Source organism: Diaporthe batatas (assembly GCF_019321695.1).
Source record: "Diaporthe batatas strain CRI 302-4 chromosome Unknown Contig00013, whole genome shotgun sequence".
Classification (NCBI taxonomy): Eukaryota; Fungi; Ascomycota; class Sordariomycetes; order Diaporthales; family Diaporthaceae; genus Diaporthe; species Diaporthe batatas.
In genome coordinates this window covers 299,557-326,699 of record NW_025408560.1, presented here as the reverse complement: position 1 = coordinate 326,699, position 27,143 = coordinate 299,557, and the positions used below count along the sequence as shown (strand labels likewise).

The 27,143-nt window shown below is 36.4% G+C and overlaps 6 protein-coding genes across 6 annotated transcripts; 1 reads left to right on the top strand and 5 right to left on the bottom strand.

Annotated features, from left to right (window-relative positions):
* Positions 1 to 106: 106 nt before the first annotated feature.
* KVR01_010238 (uncharacterized protein) lies at positions 107 to 2,459 on the bottom strand. The gene is made up of 2 exons (XM_044787682.1): positions 658 to 2,459; positions 107 to 589 (listed from the first exon to the last, which is right to left on the bottom strand). The coding sequence occupies exons 1-2, from the start codon at positions 1,872 to 1,874 to the stop codon at positions 112 to 114; spliced, it is 1,695 nt and encodes a 564-aa protein (XP_044640397.1). The 5' UTR covers positions 1,875 to 2,459; the 3' UTR covers positions 107 to 111.
* A 4,759-nt stretch (positions 2,460 to 7,218) lies between these two features.
* On the bottom strand, positions 7,219 to 8,189 carry KVR01_010638 (uncharacterized protein; the record flags this gene model as incomplete). The annotated part of the gene is made up of 2 exons (XM_044785301.1): positions 7,219 to 7,533; positions 7,575 to 8,189. 2 exons carry the CDS (start codon positions 8,187 to 8,189, stop codon positions 7,219 to 7,221), a joined length of 930 nt encoding a protein of 309 aa, XP_044640797.1.
* Positions 8,190 to 8,585: 396 nt separating this feature from the next.
* On the bottom strand, positions 8,586 to 9,257 carry KVR01_010255 (uncharacterized protein; the record flags this gene model as incomplete). The annotated part of the gene is made up of 1 exon (XM_044788168.1): positions 8,586 to 9,257. The coding sequence occupies one exon, from the start codon at positions 9,255 to 9,257 to the stop codon at positions 8,586 to 8,588; it is 672 nt and encodes a 223-aa protein (XP_044640414.1).
* Positions 9,258 to 13,193: 3,936 nt separating this feature from the next.
* KVR01_010326 (uncharacterized protein) lies at positions 13,194 to 14,354 on the bottom strand (the record flags this gene model as incomplete). Its single annotated transcript, XM_044783641.1, has 2 exons — positions 13,194 to 13,802; positions 13,848 to 14,354. 2 exons carry the CDS (start codon positions 14,352 to 14,354, stop codon positions 13,194 to 13,196), a joined length of 1,116 nt encoding a protein of 371 aa, XP_044640485.1.
* Positions 14,355 to 15,746: 1,392 nt separating this feature from the next.
* KVR01_010544 (uncharacterized protein) lies at positions 15,747 to 16,556 on the top strand (the record flags this gene model as incomplete). Its single annotated transcript, XM_044782172.1, has 1 exon — positions 15,747 to 16,556. One exon carries the CDS (start codon positions 15,747 to 15,749, stop codon positions 16,554 to 16,556), a length of 810 nt encoding a protein of 269 aa, XP_044640703.1.
* A 722-nt stretch (positions 16,557 to 17,278) lies between these two features.
* KVR01_010547 (uncharacterized protein) lies at positions 17,279 to 19,107 on the bottom strand (the record flags this gene model as incomplete). The annotated part of the gene is made up of 4 exons (XM_044793044.1): positions 18,721 to 19,107; positions 18,619 to 18,653; positions 17,699 to 18,550; positions 17,279 to 17,650 (listed from the first exon to the last, which is right to left on the bottom strand). The coding sequence occupies exons 1-4, from the start codon at positions 18,965 to 18,967 to the stop codon at positions 17,279 to 17,281; spliced, it is 1,506 nt and encodes a 501-aa protein (XP_044640706.1). The 5' UTR covers positions 18,968 to 19,107.
* Positions 19,108 to 27,143: the final 8,036 nt, after the last annotated feature.

The following is a 27,143-nucleotide window of genomic DNA, read 5'->3' as shown; positions in this document are numbered from 1 at the left end:
TATGCCGTACTCATGAATGAAGAAACCTTGGATCAAACCAAATTCTTTTAGATGTTACATATGTATATATGATGTACAATCTTATCTAATCGACACAATCCGGGGTATTTATCAATCTTCACCGTAAACGAGCGGAGGCAGCAGAGAATCATCGCCGCCCTTCGAGAGCTGCTCTAGAAGCGCCATCTCCATCCCCGTCATCGTGGATCCCGGCTTCTCCTTGAGCTTCTTAAGGAACGCCTTATCCGCCTCGCTCATCGGCGGCGCGGGCGGGGGCTTGAGCGGGGGTAGGTCGTCCTGTTCGCCAAATCCTGGCTGGTTCGCGGGCGCAAATTCGGGATCATTGTCTGCCTGGGTGCTGGCGAGGTTCCAGACCTTGCCCGGCTCGGAATCGGCCTCGGTGTCCCTCTCGGCGTCTACCTCCTTCTTCCTGGAGAGGTACTGTGCGAACTCGGCCTCGTCGAAGTCCTTGAAGTTGGCGTCGAAGGGGTCTCGGTCGAGCATCCAGGGGAATCGGTGTGTGTTGTCCTGGAGATATGAAGGTATATCTGGATTCGACTCTATCCGGCTGAGATTGGCCCGGTCAAATCTGGAAGACGAAGGGCGTTAGCAGCTCTTCCCCCACTTGACGATGCGTCATGGAAGCTCTGAACTCACAGGTCAATACCCCTCCTCACCCGATCTACTATCCTGCCTGCTCCTTTCCAATGAGGCCCGTCGTGCCAGATCAATCCATGCTGGCCTGCCTTGATGAGTGTGTCTGCGATCATCCCATAACAAAGTTGACATGTCCATCCTCCGTTTCCAAAGACGTAGTGATCCTCGCCTCGCTGCTTGCGTAGCTCATTAGGCAGAATCGTCTCTGGGCCCTGATACAAGGTCGCCTGAGGGTGTGGCCACCACTCCGGGCTGGAGCCGTCCAAGTCGTCCTCCTTTGCTGACTCGTCACCCTTGGGAGGATCTTCGTCTTTGTCACTATCCTTGTTTTTCTTGGCTGTATCTTTGCGCTTGTCGATCCTAAACCACTGGAAGCTGTACCAGTATTTTCTCGTCCGGATCGTTATCCTCTCAGGGATGTGGCAGTCCCTCAGGACTTTCATGGTTTCCGGACGCACGAGCTCCTCAGCGTCTGATACCAAGAGCACGTCCCCCAGCGCGGCCTTTTGAGAGCCCGTGAGAAGTGGCACGACCTGGGAGTAAACGGCGTCGCGAGCTGCAGCCTGATGGTCCCTGCCCGGCGCAAAGTCGGACGAGGACTGGGATAAGCTTCGACGGATGATCTTATTGTTGTAGGGAGCCAGGAGAGTGCCTGATATACCGTCCAAGATGGGCTGGGTGTCGGGTTCCGGGTCGGCCGAGCGGTGGAAAGAGCTTGGCCAAGTGACTTTTGAAAGGTCACGCTCCCACCATTGAGGCTCGGGGGCCTGCTCATGAGGCGGAGGTTTGATAGTTGGGGACTCGAGCAGGACGAAGAAGTCCACGTATGGGGACATCTGTGACAGGTGTAATTCGAGCGCGTCAAGGGAGGTTTCGGGGTTGACGAGGAGCAAATCGTATATTTTCCTTGGAGGGCTTTGTACCACTCTGCCATCCTCCTGCACTATTGTCAAATTGTGAAATCCCAGGTGGAAATGTGAGCAGAATTCCTCGGCCTTGTCCATCTGGGTCTCGAGGCCCGATGGAGCAGGTCCATGGCTCTTCCCGGGATAGAAGGGGCTTGGCGGCCCGGATTTCGTGGATGCTGGCCCGTGTTGCAGATGTGTGTCGTCTGCACGATGGGGGAGGTTGAGGCCGATAGTCCAACACAGGATGAGTGCCGCAGTTGCGGCCAGGACTCTCCCATTGTGTGTTGTCGGTAACTTGAGCGACATCATTGCGGGACTTCACAAGAGAGGGAACAGGATGGGCTCCAAGAAGACGGAGCGAGGTGTCCTTGATCATGGCAGAGGACGAATGTGGGCATCAAGGGAGAGGGCATGATTCCCAACGAGAATGGCCTCTCCCTTGGCTCGCACGGCCAGGTCTCAGAGACGGCATCTCGCACGTATAGCTAGCTAGGGGTTGATGCACCGTGAAACCCGTTGGAGATATTCCCACCGTCCTGGGGCCATCGCAGCTTCAGAACTCGCCTCTTCACTCGAGCTGGCCCGACAGGTCATAAGAGGAGGTCATAGGAGGAGGTCGCTGCAGGGCAAATGTTGGCCTCGGTGGTCTAAGACGGGGTTTAACCCTGGTCACAGACCCTTGCCGGCGATCTGGTTTGACGATCGCCCTGGCTCCAGCAATTCCCCCCACGAACGCCTCACAAACCTTATTTTGACTGCTACTATTGAGGAGGAAGGGACCTCGGCGTTTCTGATTGGTTTGCATTTCGAGGTGTCTTTGCACCTGGAGATAACAGAAAAGAGAACATGTCCACTACGGGAGACGTCAGGATTTGAAGGCGGTTTGAAGAGTACCGGAACGGCAAGTCAGCGTGACAAGTCGGAAGTGCTGTGCCTAGTTGGGGTGGGACGACTGGGCATCCCTTTGGCAGGCTCCAGGGAATTGAGCGTCAGGGTGGGACAACTCCGACGGCCGACGATCCGATTCGAGGCTGTAGTTGAGGTGGAGCAGAGGAGCACATGTTCTGCATGTAAGCTCACCTCAGACTGATCCTGGAGCCTGCATAGTGGCTCATCCGACCATGAATGCAATGTATCAGGGAATCGATGGACTTGTCCCCATTTTTATTACCTGAGTCCTCGGTACACATGTATACTCGTCTGCACGTATTTGAGGGGATGTACCTCAGTACTTAGTACCTAAGATACCTATGTACCTAAGTTACTTAGTAGGTAAACTACATGGTGAAATTGTTCCTTCCTTGGGGTCAAAAAAAAAAACATCCACGTTCACATCCCTCGCAAAACTTGAAAGTCCATCTGGCCGTTCGATCTAGCCAATGCATCTTATCAGCATTGCTGTCTTCATCGTTCCTTTCTAATAAGGCGAGGTAGGAACCTGGTAATCCGGGAACCAGGTCTGCTGGAGACCAGGGCCCACAGAGACCTGTCTCGGGCGGATGCTTTTTCATTTGTCAGGCACCAGCAATAGCTTTGGCCTGTCGTTCCTTGCCTTTCGCATTCCAGTCAGCATCGCGTCCCAAGGCCGCAGCCACAACCAGATCAACGCGACAAGCACTTGTGCCGATCCTCATCATAACCTTGGGACGACTGCCCTGAGTCTTCTGAGCTCATAATCCATGGATCCTGTTGTTGATGCTCGTCCCTCGCCCTCTCCCACCTGGACCCGTCAGCACCCGTCAGCACCCGCAGCCGACAACACACAATGCCCACCGGTGCCATCTCCAGAATGTCCCTCCCCACAACGGAGAAGAGGCAGGCCACAGGAGGGATCGGATATCCAGCACACCCGGCCTTTTACATCGCGTAAGAATCCTCGTCACGCACCCATCCCTCTCTAGCACGTCCTGTCTTGTCCTTCTCCGGCCCAGAGCCATCATTGCAGCTGACATGTGTCCCGCCCGCGCTGCAGAACATACATATTCTTCTCCAACTTGACTATCCTCTTCAACAAGTGGTTGATAGATACTGCAGGATTCCGTAAGTGCCTTCAAATATTGTTCCCCAGTTGCCCAGCCACTCGTCCTTGTCGAAGCCAGCCGCAAAGCTAACACCCATTCTCATATCAGCATACCGTCAGTGCCCTTCCAATGCTCATTTGGGCACATCGAATATCACGTAGCACATGCCTGACCTTGGTGACCACACAGCTATTTTCTTGACATTCTGGCACATGAGCTTTTCCGCCATTGCCACGCAGATCCTGGCACGAACCACACGGCTGCTGGATGGCCGCAACAATGTTGAAATGACAGGTCGCATATATTTACGCATCATAGTGCCAATCGGCCTTTTCTACACTGGGAGCCTTGTATGCAGCAACCTGACATACTTGTACATCAGCGTGGCATTTATCCAGATGCTCAAGGTCTGTCCGACTGCTGTGGCCTAGTCGCCTCGTCCAACCCATGCTTAAACCGGTCTAGCTAACCACAACTCCAACTTTAGTCCGTATCTCCCGTCGCAATTCTCTTTACCAGCTGGATCTGGGGCGTCGCAAATCCGTCTTGGACGGTACTCTTCAAAATCCTTGTCATAGTCTGCGGTGTCGCATTGGCCAGTGTTGGCGAGATCCATTTTCGATGGATCGGGTTCTGGTGCCAGATGGGTGCGATCGTATTCGAAGCAATACGGCTGGTCATGACCCAGGTCCTGCTCTCTGGAGACGGCCAGAAAATGGACCCATTGGTCAGCCTATACTACTACGCACCCGTATGCGCTATCATGAACTTCGCTCTGGTATGGGGCACCGAGATGGCAACCTTCAAGATGGACGACTTCGTCAGAGTTGGGCCGGTCGTCCTGATAATCAATGCTATCGTGGCTTTCATGCTGAATTTGGCCAGCCTGTTTCTGGTTAGTGTCTCCCGGCCCAAGAACAGGATGGGGTCTCATTCGCTAACTGTGGTCTAGATTGGCAAGACAAGTAGTTTGGTGCTGAGTTTGACTGGGATTTTCAAATCCATTCTGCTCGTTGTCGCCGCAGTTTTGTTCTGGGGCACTCCAATCACCCCGCTCCAAATGTTTGGCTATAGCGTGGCACTTGTGGGGATTTTCTTCTACAACGTGCCACTCGAGACCGTACAAGAATTCGTAACGGAGATGAGGAAAGGGATTGTGTCTATTTCACCGTCATCATCATAGGCCTCGGTGCTCACCTCACAGTTGACCAAGTTCCACCCAATCCAAGATCAAATTTGGCCAAGTCGGGCTGCTGTGTATCCTCGCCAGTCCGAGGAGGGCCAAGTAGTGATCTCATCCGCGAGTATTGTTTAAATATATAGATAAACGAAATGACGAGCACGTTAAGATTTCAGGATACACTCCAAGCGCGGCGTTCTAGTCAACGCCGTCGTCAAGATGGTGCCCCTTAGCCTTGTCTGTGCGTCGCAAGGCTAAGGCTATAAGCACTTATCATATTATAACTACTATTATCAACATTATATTCTTTCTAAGCACTAAGTTTAGAGTGCTTACTACTACATAAAGGCGCTATTTCACGGTGTTCTAATTAATATTATTATTAAAATAATACCTTTTAACTTTATTTATATATTATAAAGTTAAAACTATAAATATTTATTATATTATAATTATTATTATTAATATTATATATTTTTTAAATATTAAACTTTAAATATTTATTATTATATAAAGGTGTTATATATATATCCTTAAATATATATAAAATAGAAGTAAAATTATATAAAAACGTTATATATATCCTTAAATATATATAAAATAAAAGTAAAATTATATAATTAAACTTAATTAACTAAGCTAACTAATATTTATTACACACTCCTTTTAAGTATTAAAAGAGAACTTAAACTTCTTCTTAATATTAATAATATACTATTTATTTTACTTATTAGAAAGGTTAGAAGGGGACCGATAGTTAATGCCTAACAGGGGTTACCTACTTTATATTACCTAAGGATCACAATAAGATCTCTTAAAAAGTTTTAAATAGCGTGTTATATGCGAAATGGCTTGGAACACATTGTAAAAATTGTTCTTCTCCCTTCTGTAGAATCGGAGATGTTACTACCTAGGTACCACTGTCTGGTTGATCAAAGTTATCGGGAACAGCAAATACAATAAAGAACAACGGCCACAGGGTCAGTGATAAAACACAACAACCATTCGTGTAGTTTCTTAAAAGCGTGAGACGTTGGTGAATTGATATTAGAAAGCGTCATCTGATCAGGTACCGACCGTACGGTTATGATAGTACCTAGGTAACCCCGTAATCAAATCCTGCAAAGATCAAAGGGCAGGGGCCCCCGGACACAAACTAATGCACGTAACCGGTGTAAGTCACTTCACATGTGTGTGTATATATAAGTGCCTGCTCCCCTACTTGTTGTTGCTACCTTGCCCATTTACTCACCCCTTCATTGACCTCTCAAGTATCGCCTTAGCAAGTCTTTCCCGCCGGCCTATACAACACCACCTTCCGCGATTCCCTACCAAACAAGGATGGCGGCCACCGAGACAACCAAGAACCCCCAAACAATGCCCGCAGCATCATGAACGCTCGCCCCGGCTACTGTCGACGATATGGAGGCCCTCGTCGCGGTTCACACAGCCGCCTTCCGATCTGATCTCTTCTCGCACCTGATGCTGCTCGGCCGACCCGACGGCGCACATCGGACCCTGATGCGCAACACGCTGGAGCACTGGTTCGATAACCCGCGTGCCAGCCTGACCAAGGCCGTCGATGCTGACGGCCACATCGTCGCATGGGCCTGCTGGGTCCTGAGGGAAGACGACCCGCCTCCGGCGCAGAAGCCCACGGCTGCCTCGTCCCAAGAAACGGCAGCACCACCCAAGGAGCCCACGACAACGCCAGCACCAGCGGCGACCAGCACAGCCCTCCTAACGAAGACCCCGCCCGGGCGCTGGGCGGGCGCATGCGCGAAGACATGCTCCAGCGTGAGGCGGCGCACATGCCGCGCGCCACGGCGGGGGGTGGCTGCTTGGTGCTGCAGGCACTGGCGACGGAGCCGGCCCTGCAAGGCCGAGGGATCGCGATGCAGTTGGTGCGGGCGGGCACGGAGCGCGCTGACGCCGAGGGCCTCCCGTGCTGGGCGCACGCGTCGCCGGCTGGGCACGCCCTGTATTCTCGCAATGGCTTCCACGAGGTCGCGCGCGACGACTACAACCTGGCCATGTGGGCGCCTGGCGGTGAGGGGACGGGTCGTGGATGGGGCACGTATACGTTTCGGTACATGCTGCGGCCGGTTGGAGGGCAATGAGTGCGTGGGACGTTGAAAACTGGAGAGGGGGGAAGAATTGAGGAGGGCAGATGGAATGATGGGGTACACGATGATGTGTGCTGAAAGGTGCTCGAGAATTCTCTGGGGCTTTCATAGCTGATATCAGCGTCAATTGCACTCATACTCTGATTGATTCCAATAGACTGTCTGGGTACGCACATGGCCCGCAAGCTGGGAGTCCTTAAAGCTGATACTTAAGTAGTCCGCCCGCATGGGCTTGTAGATACAGTGCCCTATCATGCTCCTTTAGCACCGGGGACAGATATCTTGGTTATCCGAGGACGAGAGCATATGGTAGATGATGGCGTGCATCAAAGCTGCACGGTCAAGGGATCCCGAGTACCATCTCCACTCATCAAGGCCGCATTGACAATCATGCCAAATGGCAACTCATTCGATGAGCCGAAAATAGACTGCAACAGCCCTCGCGCTTCTTGCAACATGATATGCCAGACCATAGAGCACGCCGCAAAGACACCTCTGGCTCTCATGAATACACTGGCATATGCTGCCTCGGCGCCATCATCATATGGTATAACTCGCTGGCCATAGCCAGCGTGGATATGTCCGAAGACAACAAGCCGCGGACGGACCCGCCATATCTCTTTGAGAAGCTGCGGGCAGCCCTTTCCGCCATTATCAAGGTACCCTCTAGGTGGCCATGCACAAGAATAACGTCTGTCTCGTCGGGAATCCTGTTGTTCCATACGTCGCGGATGGGTGGATACTGGAAGGCGAATGTGCCGCATTGCTCTGTGAGGGGCGACCCGTAGATGGAAAGAGTGCGACAGCCGGGAAGACGGAGGTCGGTCGTAGTATCGTTGAGATAGATGAGATCGCCCCAATCGAGGTCGCTGCGGGATGTGCCCGGGCCCTCGTAGATGCGGTCCGGAAAACGGTCAACGTATTCTGCGTCCAACAGACGATCGTGATTGCCGGCGACGACGACTTTGTGCTTGTGTGGGAGGGATTTAAGCCAGTCCAGCTGGGCCTTCAGCTCTTCGAACGTGCCGTTGTTTGTGAGGTCACCGGCGTGGAGGAGTATGTCCGCGTCTGGTACGCTGGGTTGTTTATTATGCGTATCTGATATACAGACAATGCGAATCGGAGGAGTCCCTGCCGGCGGTGAAACAGATGCACAGTCTGCTGGTGCTGTCCTCCTCTTGTCTAGCCACTGGACAAGGAACTCAGCCGGGGCGCGGCGGAACCTCTGCCACGGCGAGAGCTGGATCTGCCAGGGAAACACTGGTTTTCCTATCTTGGGTTTTGCAATGTGCGACATTGTGCTGATTCAGAGGTAATGTCGCCGGCTGCTTGGTTCAATACAGCCAACGACCAGTAATGCTTCCAGTATCCCGGGAGTGAAACCGTGGACCACAGACCCCTTGTCGATGAGGGACGTGATGCTTTAGCATTTGGGAGGCATGCCTGCTTCAGCACATTTGTCGGAGTGGTTATGTATTAATAGATGGAATCTGATAGGCTTATAGCTTGCGAGTGTAAATTGAAGATGCTCCTGATGAGAGCCTGGTGCCGGTGTGGGACAATATCCGTAGGCGAGAATGATGAGATGCATTGTCTGGTCCGGGCAGGCAGGGAGGTGATGTACACGAGCATTCGTTTCGCAGCTGGTGAGAACAGGGTGATTTGAAACGTGTTAAATAATAGTGCTTGCATCTCATGCAAAATGTACGTGTGGTTTCCATATCAAAACGTTCATGGTCGCGCATTCCGGCGAAGCCCTGATATCGTCAAAGCTCTCCAGAGGCACAAAGTCCCTCCTGTCATTGTCCCAGTGTGGAATCGCAAGGGGTTGCGCCAGAGCCGGCACGCGCGCAACCCAGTCGGGCTCTTGCTCATATTTTCGTTCCTGGGCCTTCCATTCGTCCAGCTGGTCGTAGGTGAAGATGGGCGGAGCTGAGCGTGGCAGACCGAGTTCGATCCTCTTATTGAACGCCAGGCACATCAGCTTGGGAATGCACGCAAGGCATGCGAGACGCTCAGGGTCTGGGTCGTGCGGATCTGGTATGTCTCGGACGGCCCAGTCCTGCTGCCACCAGAAGGCCTCGATCTCGTTTCGGATCTCGATGTGCTGGTCGAGGACGAGGTGCTCATAAATGCGGTAAAGGGCTGCTAGAGGAGTGTCGTTGGACCGATCCACTCTCCGCCTGAGGAGTGGGACCTCGGCGATGACGCGATTGGCGATGAGCTCTCGCGGAGACAGCGGGAACGTGTCCGTCTTGTCAGAACTGTCCTGCGCGTCATCTTTCGCGTCGCATTGCTGAGCCTGTCGTTCTGGTCTCCGAAGCTGGAGCCAGCGTGTTACGGGCGCAAGAGGGCACCAGCCCATTATCAGGCAACCTGCGATGGAGCGGGTACACTCTCAGACGTCAGAAGTGATAGATGAGGGCCTCCAACTTCAATAATCGCGGGAGCTAGTATGGGCCGCGCCTTAGGGCCGCCTCTGGGCCGCCACTATCTATAATAAGTGAAGTAATGCCTGTGAGTGTGTGTGCGTGGGTGACTGGAGGCCCCACTGGCTGCCTGCTTACCTAGGTACCTAGGTACCTAGGTACCTAGGTAGTCATCCAGTGTGGCCTATTCACCCACACCCTCTAGGACCTAAACCTTCTCCCTGTGATCCCTTCAAACCTTTCCCCTTATATAGAAGGTAGTACCGTCTTAATAAGCCAACGTCCACTCACCCAGCAATTCTATCCACTCACCTAGTTTCTACTAACCACTTACCTAGTACTAAGTTTTCTAAGCAACTCCTTTATATTTATAAGTACCTTCTAAGTTAGTGTTAAAGACTTTATATATTACTTCTTTCTTTAAATTTTTAAAACTTTAAGTATAAACCTCTTTTAATATTCTTTCTAGCACTCTTTTTATATATATTATTATATATAAAATTTAATATATAATTATATTTATAAAATATTATTTTATTATTATTTATAATTTTAATAATTTTTATTTAATTTATTATAATATTTAATTATAATAATTAAATAAAGTTTATAACTATTATTAATAAAAATAATATAAAGTTTTTTTAAAATATTTAATTTTTAAATTAAAAATATATATTTTAATTAAATTTATAATAATTTATATTTTTCTAAAAATATTAATTATATATTAATTCATTTTTATTATATTTTTATATAATAATAATATTTTATAAAACTTTATTTATTTAAAAGTTTTAAATATTATAAGAAGAATATAAGAAAGATAAAGCTTTTAAGTTTTATTTAAAATTATGAAATTTTAAATAATATTTAATTTATTTTTTTAAAAAAAGAAAGGAAAGAAAGAAGCTTTTAAAAATTTTAATATTAAAAGAGTTTTATTAAGGTTATAGGCTAAACGTTTATAGGACTAATTAGTAAGTCTATATACTCTACTTATCTTATTAACCTAAGTGGCCTCTATACTTTTTACAATACAAGATTATAGCTTCACTACCTCCCCTATACTATTCCTTAAGTAACTCTAGTTTTAAATTGATAATTCTTTATAGATAATTTAAGCCTTCTTTTACTATAGGTTATAAAGACTGTTTTAAATTTAAAGCTTTAAAAATTATATATAACTTATATATTTAATTACTTACTTTAATATTTAATTTAATATAATTATATAAAATATTTATAAAATATTAAAATAAAATAATTATTTAATTAATAATTAAAATAAAATTAAAATTAAATATAATTTTAATTTAATTATAAAATTAAATTTATTTTTAATTAATAATATATAAAAAATAGTTTTTAATTAAATTTCTTTAATATAATTTATTTATATAATAATTATTTTTAAATTTAATTTTATTATATAATCTTTTATAATAATTAAATTATAAGTTATTTTTATTTATAATTTTAATTAATATTATTATTAAAATAATACTTTTAATTTTATTTATATATTATAAAGTTAAAATTATAAATATATATTATATTATAATTATTATTATTAATATTATATTTTTAAATATTAAGTTTTAAATATTTATAATTATATAAAAGTATTATATATATTTTTAAATATATATAAAATAAAAGTAAAATTATATATTATTTTAATTTTTATAAATTTTATAATATAAAATTTATTAATATAAAATTTAAAATAAAACTTAATTATTATTTAATATAAAAGTATTATTTTAAAATTAATATAAATAATATAAAAAAGTATTAAATATTTTAATTTAAATAAAATAAAGTAATATATTAAATATATTATATAAATAACTTTTAAAACTTAAAACTATTTTTAAGGATAAAAGTTTTAAAAGTTTTATAAATAAAATTAAATTAAAAGCTTTATAATAATAATACTTCACTTTTACTTACTTACTCTATTTATTTACTTTAATAGTATATTACTACTTCTATTTAAATTAACTAATTAAAAGTTAAGAATTAAAGTTAGAGTTAATATTAGTTAAAAGAAGCTTAGTTAATTATATAAGAAATTAAAAGAAGTAATTTTAATTAATTAAAAGCTTTAAAAATAAAAGTTTTAACTTAAATTAAAAGTATTCTTTTATATATTTATTAAAAGGTAAAGTTATTAAAAATCCTAACTTATATTCTTAATTTTTTAATTAATAAAAGTTTAAAAATACATAAATATAATTATTAAATCTATAAAAATTTAAGTTATATTTTAATATTATTTTTATAATAAATTAAATATTTAATTTTTTTAATATAAATTTCTAAGTTTTTATTACTTTTTAATTTTTAAAAAGTTATAAAACTTAAAACTATTCTTAAAAGAATAGTCAATATTTAATATATAATTAATTTACTTTATAGTCTTTATAAACCTACTAAGTATAGTTTCTAAGAAAAAGAACTTTACTAGTAAGCTTAGATAAGTCAATGGGCTAGGTTCACAACCTAAGTATATTGGTCTATGAAATCATGGTCACCAGCCCTTGAATTACAGTCACCTCGAGTGGCTATCGCGGGGCAACCAAGCAAGTATCCACCGAAACTTACTCGTAGATTGGACTAACGAGTTGCCAACACACGGCACCAAACATCACGCGGGGCCTTCCTTGGACCGCTACTTCTTGACATCCGGCAGGGCGCCTGGCTTCGGCCCGATCTTGTCCCCCTTCATCGGCTTCGGAGGGGAGGCCACATCTTTCCTGACGAACGGCTTCTTCGTGGCCTGGACAGTGGCGGGTGGTGCCGTACGACTGGTTGGGGGAGGAGCTGTACGGCCAGCAGTGGTTGGAGCAGCGGCGGGACGGGACGGGAGCTTCTTCCTATCCATCTTGGGCGGTGGAGAGGTTGTTTTGCCTTGAAGTGTGCTTCAAAGTTGGGGTTCTTGCGCTTGTTAGCCCGCGTCTAGCGTTTTCAAGGGCCCAGACTTGCAAGTGTGTGCCTTGGTGGGACTCTGAAGGACTGTCTCTAAATATGTGGAGGTAGTGGTGTGAAGGATCTGATGAGGCTTTTGAACTTGATGCTGAAGGTATGAGTTGGGGCATCTTTATAGGATGAAGTGGTGCAAATAGAGATATATCAGAATGATGATGTTGGGCTTGAGGTTGACTCATGTTCGGCAAAAGGAATTGTTTCGGGGCCCCAGGGATGGATGTGATGGAGGGGAGGCCTGGAGGTGTGGGTGTCTAGGCCATGATTATGGCTATCTTTACCTAGACGTAAGCGGCTTTATTGAGGAACTTGGGTCTTTTGGCTGTGTTTTAGGCCGGTGGGGGCGCTCAGTCTTACATGCAGAAGATGCCTTCTTGGCCCGTACTCACGTACCAATGTGCTTTTTGAACCCCAATGCTGCAGGTTTCATTCCCAGGGCCAGACCAGCAGACGACCCCATGGACAGGCCTGAATCGGAATTAGAAATCATCGAGATACCAAAATTAACTTGATCCTTCCATCCACCATATATGGGTCCGCACAGTCAGATCTCGACTCGTAGATGAGGCTATTTCAAACTGGGGCGTTTGACCATTTTCAGCGACAACTGTCCACATTTGGAAGATGTTGCGCTGTAACGGTTACACAAAGGGAATCGGGACGACTTGGGGTTCCTGAAGACCTGATCTCGCAGCACATCATGATTCCATGTCACAGATACCGCGTAGAGCTATGTAGCAAATTTCCGTCATTCTAAGAGGTAGTCTCTAATACTACTTGCCATCAAAAGAGGGTCTGAGCGGCTCGTCATTGTCGAGCAATACTACATCACCGGCACTCTCTGATTATTCTCGGAGTGTGAAAGAAATGAACTGCATTTGCTACTCTGTGAAGCTCAGTTTCTTTTCGATGGGCGCAAACTGAGCCGAATTACTCCCCCCGAAACATTTCACCAGCCACTGCTGACGCAGCTTCGGCCTGGCGTTCCACTCTTTCGGCCACCAGCCCCAGAGCTCTGGCAGTGATTCGTGCCAGTACCTCTCCATTGGGTTCAGGGGAAGCTCCGCCTTCGGATAGTGGTGAGGCAGAAATCCCATCGTTGTTTTCTGCCACACGATTGATGTGTTGTAGTCTATCAGCACGACGCGCGGTGCGGGCCCATCTGGATTCAGAGCCGTCTGTCCCTGTGGCGGAACAAGAAAGATATTGCGGGCCGCCAGGTCCCTCTGGTCGACACCGATATGGTTTTGTATGACCTCGCCCTCCAGGAACCTTGCTAGCACCTCTAGGCGCCATTTCTCATTCATGTGATGGGCATTAGGCTCCACGTCCGGAGTGGATGTACTGGTCTGGTAAAGGTCCCTCATAGATGCCCCAGGAAGCTTCTCCATGAGTATCAGGCGGACTTGCCGTGTGACGACCTTCCCATTGTGCCGAATGGGGAGGGAGAAGGTCCATGAGCCATAATAACGCGGGGCAAAGCCCCCGAGCTGGATACCGGTCTTCAAGTCCCTCATGTACTCGTATGCCGCGACCTCACGACTATAATCCATGTCCGCTTCCCAGGTTGGGTCGTCGGGTTTGTCAGGGAAGTCCTTGTTCGCAAATGAGTAGTATAGTGCGTCGTAGATCTTGGCCACGGCTGTGAAGGTGGTGGTTTTGGCGCCGGGGGTCTTGGCCGCCGGTAGTTCAACCGAGCAGGCGACGACCTGTGCACCGCGAGCGTCGGCGACGGCGATGTTGCCGGTGATGGTGAGCCGGGCGGATCGGGGTTCTACTGATGAGGTTACGGTCGCAGCCTCAACCGGAGGGTTTTCCACAACGAGCCTTGTCTGGGTTACTTGTTTCAAGTTGGCGTCGGGTACGCGCACTCGTGGACTTGGGCTTGGGCCGTAGAGGTTGTGCCCAAAGGGCTCCGGCGCCGTGTGGCTCAATAATTCTAGCGTGAGGTCGGGCTGGTACGGGCAAGGCGGCTTCTCAGGGTCTGCGGGCGGTTTCCACTGGGGAGGAAATTGTCCCCAAGAAAGAGATGGAGGGGGCATGATATTACTAAGATGAATGGATGGATGGCTTGGTTGGGTTTGTGATTTTGGAGATGAGCTTCGCGGCTGGATTATGCGGGGTTTTCGGTCGTTGGGTGTCGAGGTGACAAGGTGGAACTTTAGGGCGCGAAAGAGCTATGAGATGCTCATTAGACAGCTGCCATACATGTGTAAATCCCCAGGTCGGTCGCAAATATCTATCTGTAAGCCTTGAGAAGGCCGACTTCAGGACGTTGTGGGGGTTGGCGCGTGCAGTGACATTTCAAAGTGCCAATGCCAAGTACATACCTAGGTACCTAAGTTACTCAAGTAGGATTCCGAGACTAAGCCTCATCGGGGTACACCCCTAGTGACAACCCGTGAGACACCAGACGAGCCGAGTTCTGGGGCCAAAGTCCTCATAGGATGGAGGATAGCAATTCTGTCACCAATATCCACACATACACGTGGTCTACTTGTGAGGGACCAGGAGCCCAGCTGAGATTAGAGGGCTTACAATTATGGTAGCGTGGGGGCCATCTCCCCCATGCCATATGTCACGAGTGGTGTGGTCAAGTGACATTTATCCCTGTAGCTCGCGCGACATTCAAATATAATATTTAAATGTCGCGCCACCTTTTTCTACATTTAAATAAAAGCCTTAAAATTATTTAAATATATCCCTAGACCCTAACCTCTAACTCTAACCCTAACCACTAACTCTAACACTAACCACTAACCCTAACACTAACCCTAGGGGGTTCCCCCCTAGAACCCCCCTCTAACCCTAGTATATTTAAATATATAAAAAGGTAGTACGATATTTAAATATAGAAAAAGGTGGCGCGATATTTAAATATAGATTTTACATACTTAAAGATTTAAATATAATATTTGAATGTCACGCGAGCTACAGGGATAAATGTCACTTGACCGCATCCCACATATGTCACAGATGCAAAAGCATAATACTAGTAAGCAGCCTCACGGGGCTGTAAACGTCTGAGGATCTCAAATAGACACAAATACCCGTGGGGCGTTTCCATCCAGGGGGGGTCATCTCAGAAACAAAAATAGGTAGGCCCTGTAAGTGGGTTGATGGATCAATCGCAGGCCGGAGAGACTCCGTCCACGATGATGTACACGGGCTTCGAGAGCCTTGTCTGCCAACGTACTGGCCTCTGAGAGAGAAATTCAGGGCAACACAGACCGTGCACCGGCACACGGTCGTGGCTTATTTGGATTGATATAATACTGCAAGTTTCCTCAACAAATTCACAGTAAACAGAATCACCAGTCCAGCATCATATCACAGACCCTCGAGCTTCAATCCTCTGCCTACATTGCAAGGTTCCTACTTTCCAGTCTACTTATTCCACCACGCACCTTCGCTCCACCCTTTCCAAGACAAAAATGGCCCAGAACATACCCACAATTAGGGGGAGCTTTCAGGTAGCTCTTCCATCCTACCAGAATAATGGAGATCCGAGCCCGTCTGTCTCAGCCTCTGGAGAATCAACCAGGGCAATGGACCCGCCCAAATTTGCACAAAGCGTGCAGCCTAACATCTGGGCAGCCACCGGTACCACGTGGCTGACCACTATACCACCAAACACTACTGCGATCGACGTCGAGCGCATCGCTGCCGAGGACACATTCGCCCACCGGAACGAGGGCGATGTCGTCCGTGCTGCGGCTCTCCACCTGCTCCATCCGGTGCATCAAGCATTCTCTGCGCGCAACGGGATCGGGAACACGTACCGTTGCCAGTCAGAGTTCACCCACCAGAAGGTCCGCGGCGACATCACGTACTACAAGAATACCCAACAGGGACCCCGCCAGTGCGCAGTCATCGAGTTCAAAAAGCGTGGTTCTATCCGCCCAACCGAGTTCCTGGCCGCGGTCAAGTGCAACCAGCCGCCGAGCGCACAGCAGACCCAAAACTTTGTCCAGGCGGCTTACGCAAGCAGGAACACGGACTATACTTTCTTCACCGACAACTCCAGAATCTTGATCAAGCAGGCCGCTTCATACGCAGTGGCACACCAGATTCGTTGTGTTGCCCTGTTTGACTATGATTTCCTCGTTTTTGTCGAATTCAACAACGTGACTGCCAATGCAGTTGGGGACTACTGCGAGACGACTATTATCCCGGTCGCTAATAATACCATCGTGCGGCCCGCGCTACTTGCTTTCCTAGCACATGCTTACAACCAGTTTTGAAGATATAGAGCTTACGAGAGTTCTCGACTGAACGCTTATGGGGAGGTTACATCAGATCTGAACCTGATCACTGGTATGGATAACAGGGAAGCAGCGATTTGGACAAACTCTACATGTATAGACGAAATATCAAGATATCTTTTGGTTGAGCTTTACCTAGTACTGGTAACACTCGTACGTAGAGGGTAGCATCAGTAGCGGATAGGTCAGTTATATTGTAGTAGTGGCAGTGGTAGGCATTAATTCTAACTAACTTTAACCCTACTACATATGTATTATCCTCTGCTGCTGAAATTCATATTTCTCTTCTCGCTATATCTATACTATTTAAATCATTAGGAAAAAGGTGCTACCGCGGGAAAATAGAACGTTAGAGACTTATGTCTAATGTTATAGTTCACGTGGGAAGACATCAATGATTGGAAGGAAACCTACCTAGATAGTATCACCATCTTCCACACATCACAAAAAGACTTTTTAAAAATTGTCTGTAGCTTTGAAGAAATACTGAAGGACATTATTTTCACTACTCTCCTATTTACTTCCAAACGACGTTCTTTCCGCGGAATGCGTCGCTAACACCCATAATTCAAACAACAGTGCAAGTCCTCAAGAGATGAAGTGAAGCAAATCTTTGTGGTCCGGTCGCATAATTGTGACACTTGTGGTTCGATGTTGTTTCGAGAACCTTGTCAACTAACCACGTTGAAAACAGTGCATGTTCATCTGCGGCTCCATCTCAGCGGTGCTCGCTCGGGATGCAGCATCTGCAGAAGGAGGACTGGCGCAGAGTCCGTCTCGATCAGATGCAGAACTCTCTTTCTGGAAGCCTCGGGTGTCTCTCCGGCCATCGGCACCGGTTCGACACGATGATCTCGGAACAACGTGGCTAATGTTGCTACGAACTCCACTTGCGAGAACTTCCTTCCCGGGCAGTCCCGGGCACCCCCAGACCAAGCCACATACGTGCCTCGCTGAGGTGTAAGAAGTTCCTCATCGCACAGAGCGGAACTGTCCGAACTTTGATCATGAGCCTCGATCCAACGAGACGGGCGCCACTGAAGTGAGTCGGTGCCCCACCATTTTGGATCCGTCTGGAGTGCAGCGTAACTGGGAATGATCATCGTCATAGGTGGGATAACAATGGTCTTTCCTTGTCTGCCCACTCTCAAAGTCTGTGCGCTGGTATCGGTAAATTTGGAGGTCGGAACGGGCGTATAGATACGCAAAGTCTCCAGCATTACTGCCAGACAACGCCTCAACCTTGGAAAATCCAGCTCGTACTCCATTTCTTGTGTATATCGTGTACCTGCCACATGACGGATCTCCTCATTGATCCAGTCCTGCACTTCCGGAAAGGCTGCCAGGAAGTAGAGAGCGAATGTGAACGTGTGTGCCGTAGTATCATGCCCAGCGAAGTTAAAGGTGAACATGTTGCCATAGATCTCGCTCTCCGTCAGGTGAACACCACTACTGTGTCCCTGGTTCTCGCCTTGTGATGCGCGAACAAGCAGCGTTAAGAAGTTCTGGTCTGCGGGTTGGGATTCACCAGCGCCCAGAACACGCTTCTCTTCTTCGTAGGCTTCCGTCATGTGCTGTTGGAAAGACACACATGCTTTATGTAGAGACCGAAGCTTTTGCGGAAGCCAGGCCTTGCTCAGAAACTTTGGCCCAAAGACAAAGATCAGAACGCAGTTATCCAGGATCATTTTGAGAGAGTCCTTATAGTTCATCGTCGGCCCGTTTGAGTCGTTTGCACTGTCCTTTGTCCGGCCTTGGAACTTGAAGGACCTTCCGAAGCCAGCTCGAGACATGACATGGAGAGCCAGGGTTCGAGTATCATCAGCTGTCGTCTTTACAGACCTCTCAGATATCCAGTATTGCAAAACATCGGACGCTACGTTGATGCTCTCGGACCAGACAATACGATTGTTCTGGTCATTGAAAGAATTATTCACGAGCCTTCGGTGTCTGCGCCACTGCTCTCCTTGTGACTAAATCAACCAGTCAGCATTTTGGAATATCCGATTGTAGAGGCTACTAAGGATCAGGATAGACTGACTGTGGCGATGTTTTCACCGAACACATCGAGCATCGCTGTTGTGGTGCCAGGCCGAAGTCAGTTCAGGAACACAAATGACAATCCCGTCAGAATAGTGCTCACCAGTAGCGGAGGTCTCTCGGGGGAAATCTCTCCCTCTCTTCCAGATCTCCGTGACAATTTCAGGGTCCCCAATATACAGCCAGTTCCTCACTGGCGTGACATGCATCCAAACATCGCCCATCTCGTGATGGGAATGGTACCTGTCTTGAAGCTCCCATGCGCGAAAATTGTACCTGGTGAAGCTATTGTCACCAAGTCCGAATGGGAGACGCCTGAAAAACGCAAGGACGGGTCGGTCGAGAAGCATCCATAGTGGATTGTTGTGGCTGATGGGGATTATGCGAAGCGGCACACCGACCTTCGTCGCCTGAAAATAATTCAGTGCAAGACAAAGGCACGAGTGTAGCACCAGTCCAAAGACGAGGAGCAAGATGCCCAGAGCTGTAGCTGACAGAACGTGCATCGTGGCCTGCGTGTAGATCGACCTGATTGACTATGATTCCTTATCATTCAAAATGGGCAAAGTGGATGTAGTGCAAAATTGATGAGCAAGGAATGCATTGGAATGAAGCTTTATAGCAATTGAGGATAATGAAGGGGCCAGCAATTATCTTAAATGTTTAGATGCCCTTGGCTAGGCCTGCAGCCTAACCGTTATTCACGTAATATATAAGCGTAGACTCTCCATCTAGAATAGGTGGGGAGTTTGCATATATAAATTATCCATACTATTAAGTACCCTAATATTAAGGTGAGGATATATATAACTTAATATAAATTTTCTACCTATTTTGGGTAGGGATTTTATACCTTATAGTAATTTTGTAGCTAGATTAATTATTAAATAGTATTTAAATATAAATAAAGAATATTTAAAACTAAAATATAAAAAATTTAAATTAAAGGAACTAAATTATATAAAAAGTAAATATACACCTAGTTATTACTTATTAATAATACTATTACTAGAAGCTAAAATTATATTAAAATAGCTATTTAAATTATAATTTTAAATAAAAATTTTTATTTTTACTTTTATTTTATTTTAAGTTATTTTTAAAAATTAATTATATTTATTTAATATTTTAAATAAAAAATTTAAATAATATTATTAATTACCTATATTTAAATTTTTAATTAACCCTTTTAAAAATTTAAAAATATAATAAAAAACTTTATTAAATAAAAACCTAAATATTAATTTTATTTTAATATATAGTTTAAATATAATTAAAATAAATATATATATAAGTATTTATTTTATAAACTTTTAAAAGTTTTTTATAAGATTTTATTTTATAAAGCTATAATTATAATTAAGTATATAACTAGTTATTTACTAGCTTATAATAGTTAAATTAAAGTTATTATTATATTATTAAAAGTAAAATATAATATTAATTGCTATTATTAGATATAATAAAAATATATTTTAATATATATTTATAAGGCTATAAAATAAAATTATAATTTATTTTATATCCCTTATTAAGCTTGGAAAGAGTAGATTAAAATATTATATTTAATATAGCTAGTTTATACCCTATTTAGGTTAATATAAACTTATATTTAAAGGTATATATAGCTATTATTTTATATTATAAACTTTTATTTATTAAAGATAGGAAATTTATTATTTTAAATATTATTTATATTTAAATAAAATCTAGCTATATAAAGGAAAATAAGCTATAAAAATATATTTATATTATAATAAGTTTTAAATAGGTATTAAATACCTACTTTATAAAGCTTTATTATAACCTATTATTTAATAATATAATTAATATTATAGTTATTAATAAGATATATATAATTACTATATAAAAGAAGTTTTAGTCTACTTTTTCCTTATTTATTAAATTAAATTACTAATATTATAATTAATACCTTTATTTATATATATAACTATATTTAATTAGGTTAATTAGAACTATATATTTAAATATATAAGGCTAAATATTAATAATACTAAAATAATTTATATTTTAGTTAATTAATTTAAGTTATTAATTATTATATAGTCTTTTCTTTATAAATATTTATTTAATTTTATATATTTATATTTTTATTTAATAAAGTAAATTTTATTAATTTTATAATTATAGCTAAGACTCTTATATATATTAATAATAAAATTAGCTTTTTAGGCTTAAAACTTTTATTAAGTACTTTAAAATAAATATAGCTTTTAAAATAAATAGGTTATAGACTTTATAGGTAGTTTAATATAAATATTTAAAAGTTAAATTAGAATTAGATATTTAAAGAGTATAAAAAGTTGGATTTTAAATATTATATTATATTATTAATTATATTATTTAGTATTAAATTTAATATTAATAATATTAGTATTATTATATAGTTTAACTTATTATAAGAGTTAGATATTTTAAACTTATAATAGTATAATAAATATAGTATAAGGAAGATATTTAAATAAAGATAGTTTATAATATTTACTTTATTATTAATTTAACTATTTTAATATAAATAAAATATAACTTTAATAATTATTAAAATTTCTATTTTTAAAGCTTATTTAAAGACTAAGTATTAATTAACTTATAAAACCTAGCTGTTTTATTATATAATATTATTAAATAATAGTATTAAGGCTAAATAAATAGGCTATAAAATAAGTAATATAAAAGTAATATTAGTATAATTTTAAAAGTAAGTAATATATTTAAGGAGATTATAAACTTTTAATTTAAATAGAAAATAAGTAAAATAAGGCTTTATTATTATAAAATATTTAGAATATTAGGCCTATAAATTAGATAAAAGCTAAGATTAAATAATAAAAATAGCTAAATTTAGAGTATAAAGTATTTTTAAATACTAAATGCTTTTAAGTTTATATTATAAAATACTTTTAAGAGTTTAGTAGTATAGATTTTAAATATAAGAGATTAGTGAATTTAAAACTTTATTATAATAGTAAGGTATATTAAAGTAATAATATAATATTTAAAATATTATTATTTAATATTTACTAGCTTTTAGTAGTAAGAAGCTATATATAGATATTTTAAGTAATATTATTTTTAAGTTACTTTTAATATAATATATTAAAGAGGTCTAATATTTTATATTAATATTAATTTATTACTTTATATTTATTAATAGGATATTTATAAAGGATAAAGTTTAATATATAATTAATTATTTATATTATAGGGTTAGAAATAAGGGGGAATAGCTTAAATAGATTATATTAAATATAAATAGCTTTAAATAGCTTATAAAAAAGGTTTAGGCTTTAAAAAAGTAGGAATTTCTTAATAAAAAGAGTAATAAATTATTTAATTTATTATAAAATTAGGTATTAATAGTTTAAAAAAAGGTTAATATTAATTAAAAAAATAAATTAGAGAAAGGTAGGTTAGGAAAGTATTATATAATAAAAGAGTTAGTTAAAAGTAGTTTTAATAAGTGGTTAGTATAAGTAGATAAATAATATTTAAATAAAGTTTAGTTATTAGTATAATTAGGGTTTTATTTAAGTAATATAAACTTTTATTTTAGTATAATAAGGAGTTTATATTACTTAATATTATACTTTAAAATACTAAAAGTGCTATTTATAAGTATAATATTTTTAAGATAGTTATTAATAATAATAGTAGTAATAATAGTAATAGTAGTAGTAATTATAATAATAATAGTATATTTATATAGTATTTTCTTTTATATTTTATTTTATAGATTTAAAACTAATATTTTTAAGTAATATTTAATAATTTTAAAGTTATAAAAGAATAATAATAGAGGAGATAATAAAATAAATAATAGTAATCTTAATATATAACTTTTTTATAATATATAATATTAAAATTAATTAATAGACTTTTATTTATTTTTAATAGAAAGTTTACTAATTAAATTAAAAATATATATTATATTAATCTCTTTATTTTTATTAACCTTTATTAATTTAATTTATAATACTTATATAAAATTATATTAAAATATATATTTCTATTATTAAAAATATTATTTTATAATAAGGTTAAATAATTAATAAGTTAAAAACTATTAGATTTATTAATAGTTAATATATTTATTAATAATAACTATTATTATATAGAGTATAGCTTTTATATTAGGTAATACTTTTAATATATTATTTATTAATAAAATTTAATTATAGCTTTTATTTAAATTATTAGTAATATATTTAATTTAATATATAATAAATATTAGTTTTAATATAGTTTTTAATAAGGTTATATAAGGGCTCTAATTATTAAAAATTATTTTTAATAATAAAAGGTATTTATATAAATTATATATATAATAGTTAGAATAAAGCCTATTTCTTTTATAATATATTATAGCTTATTTAACCTATTTATTTTTATTTTAAATTAAAGAGTATTTAATATAAAGGAAAATAAAAAAAAGGGTAATATAATTATAGATATTAATAATAAGCTTATTAAGCTAATATTATTTTTAACTTTTTTTTTTAGTTTTAGTAACTTATTACCTTTAAATAATAAAGGTTAGGAGCCTTTATTAAATATAGGTAATAAGAAAGTTATAAATATAAATAAAAATAAAAGCTATTTAGATTTAGTATTTTAATATTTAGAAGGAAAAAAGGAGTTTTTTTTTTTTTTTTTAGGAAAGTAGGTAGAACTTAATAAGTAGGTTATTTATTTTATTAAGTATTATAGTTTTTAACGTGCTAAAGCTTATATTTAAGTACTTATTAAAGTACCTTAAAGCCGCTAACTAGTTATATAAAATTATTATTTTTATTATTAAATAAAGCTTTAAGTATATATATAGGATAAGTAGGGTAATTTATTTTATTTATATTATTAGTAATTTATTATTTTATAAAGTTAAATAAGGAAGAAAATATTAAGTTAATAAATAGGTTATTTTTTTTTAAATAAAAATTAAAACCTTATATTTTAATTTTATATATTTATATATTATTTTACTATTTTAATATTAGAAGTTAAGATATTAAGTATTATATATAAATAGTTTAGTTTTATTAAATAATAGTAGTTATTTAAGGAGGAAAATTTAGTTAGACTTTATTAAATAATAGTAATTATTATAATATTTAGCTTATTAAATATATAAAATTACTAATTAATATATATATACTTTTTATAGCTATATTTATATAATTATAAAATAAAGATAATTATAACTTAAATTATAATAAAATAAATTAATAAAAATTTAAATTTATATTATATTAATTATTTATATTTAATAATTAATAAATAGTATAGTTGGCTAGTAATTTACTTTATATTTTTAAAAATAAAATCTTATAATTAAAGTTTTAATTAATAGCCTAATTTAATAAAGTTAAAAGTATATATATTATTTATTATTATATAAATATTTAAATTATTAATTTATATTTTTAAATATTTTTAATTAGATTTTATAATTATAATATTTATATTATTAAAAAAATAATTAATTATAATATTATTTAAGAATATTTAAATATTTAATATATAATAAGTTAGTATTTTTATTTAATAAGGTATATTTATTTAAAACTTTATTTAGCAACTTATATTATACTTATATATTAGTATATATTATATTTATATTATATATAATATTTAGGCTATAATTATATTTAAATTTAAGTTTAAGTTTAAATTTAAATTTATAATTTAAAGTTTAAGGTATTTTTATTTATTTATATACTAATAAATAGTAAGAGTATAAATTTATATATATATTTAAAAGTAAAAGCTTAAATATTTAAACTAATAATTTTAAATTAAAATTTTATTAAAATTAAAATATTTATATAAAGAAAATAGTATATTTATTTTAACTTATTAAATTAGTAAATTAGCTTAAAATATATAAATTAAATATTTTTAATAATATTAATAGCTTTTAATATATTTTTATTTAATAGTATTATAATAAAAGAGTTATTATATTATTATATATTTAAAGAAAGATAAGAGTTTAAATTTAACTTAATTTAAATAAAATTATTTTTTAAGGGGGTATATTTATTTTTATAATTAATTATTTTAAATAGTAGACTCTCTACTTAATTTTAATAGAAAGTTTATATTTTAATTTATTAAGAATTTATATAAATATTATAATAAAAAAGTTATTTTATTTATTTACTATTAAGTTATATATATAAATATTTTATATATTATTATAATTTATAATATATAAGTAGTTATTATTATTAGTAATATTTAAAAGTTTTTTTATTTAATTTCTTCTTCTTAAAGGTAGGTACCTTTAATATAATATTATTTAACTTTAATTTTAAATATATTTTATTTTATTTATTTAGCTAATTAAATAATATTTTTATTTTTAATTATATATTTAAAAGTTAAATTTATTATAATTTAATATTTATTTAAATATACTATTAAAAATAACTTTTAATTATATTAAAAATATTATTTATTAAATTATTTAATATATAAACCCTTTTATAATATTAATTAAAATTACTTAATAGCCTTTTAAATAGCTACTATTTATAAGCTATATTATATAAACTAGGTAAAAGTTAATTAAATATTATATATTAAGTTTTATTATATTTAATATTATTAATATAATTATAATTAATATACTTATTAACTTAGTTAATAAACTTAAACTTATATTTAATAATAATATATTTAATTATATTAGCTTTAAGAATATTATTTTAAACTTATTATTTAAATATAACTTTTTATTTAAAAGTTATATTATATTAAATATTTTTAATTTATAATTATATAATTTACCTTTTAAAAGAATATTAATAATTAGATTATAATATTATAAATTAGCCTATAATTACTTTATTAGTTTACCTTATTAAAATTAATAATATTTTAATATATTATATATATTAATACTAGCTATAAAATTTAATATTAATAATATTTTTATTTTTATAATTATTAGTTTATTTTTATATTAAAATTAAGTTTTAAATTTTATTTAAGATTTTATTTAAAATAATATTAAAAATATTTTTATAATTTTATAAAACCTATAATAATTAGATTTAAATTTATTTCCTTTAATTATTAAGCTATATATAAATAAACTATAAATAATTAAAATAATAAATTAAGTATTTAAATTATAAAAAAATAATATAACCTTATAATATTTAATATTTTTTTATTAATAAATTTAATTTAAGTTAAAGCTTAAATATTATAAAATATTATAACTTTAAATTTAATTATTAAATTTTAATATTATAATAGTTTTAAAAATAACTTAATATAATTAAACTTAATATAAAAGCTAATAAAAAGACCTTTATTTATTAATATTTTTATATATATTTTATAAATGTTACTAATTATTTTTAATATAATATATATAACTAATAGTTTTATAATTATTATAAATTAAAAATATATTTTATAAAACTTATTATTAAAATATAAGTGTTTTTAAATAATTTATTATAAATATTATATATATTTAATATTTTACTTTATTTTTATAAATTATTTCTACTTAAAGAAATAATATATAATAGAAGTTTATATTTATATAATTAATAATAAAAGCTTTAATATTAGATTTTTTTCTTTTATTTAAAAGCTTATAAATAAAGCTTAAAATAAGCTATATTAATATTTAATTAAGGCTAGTTAAATATTATAAAATATTATTAGATTATAATTATAATAAACTTATATTATAAATTAAAGTTTATTTATTAAATATAACTACCTTATTATTTAGGTATATTAAAATAAATAATAATTATAAAATTAATAAAGTAGTTTTACTTATTATTAATAAGGTTTTAAACTTTATTAAAATAATTAAAGTTATTATATTAAATAATTATTTTTAAATTATATATATAATAATAAAGGTTATATTTAGCTATTTTTAAATATAATTTAATATTTTTATATATAGTTTAATATAAAAATAAATATTAAAATTTAAAATATTAATAATTAAATATTTTATTAATAGTAAATATTATATTTAAATATAGTAAACTTTTATCTAATATAAATAAGAAGTCTACTATATACTAAAATATATTTTATTTTATTTATAATTTAATAATACTTTTAATATAAAATAAAATAAATAAATACTTATATTTATATTTATTAATTAAACCCTTAAAAATAATAGACTTTTACTAATATATTATAAAAGTTTATATAAAATAAACTTATTAATAAAAGTATTAATAATATAAATATTTATATTATTTAAAATAAAATATAATTTTATAATTTTTAAATAAATAAACTATTTTTATATATAAAGTTATATATTAAATAAAAATAATTATAATTATTTATATTATTTTCTTTTATTAATAGTTAGATTTTAAATAGTTTAGTATTTAATTTATTAGTTTTAAAGAAGTTATAATAAAAACTATAAATATTAATATATTTTTTTAAGTTTATTTATATATAATTAATATTATAATATAAATAATTAATATTAATAGTTAACTTAAATAA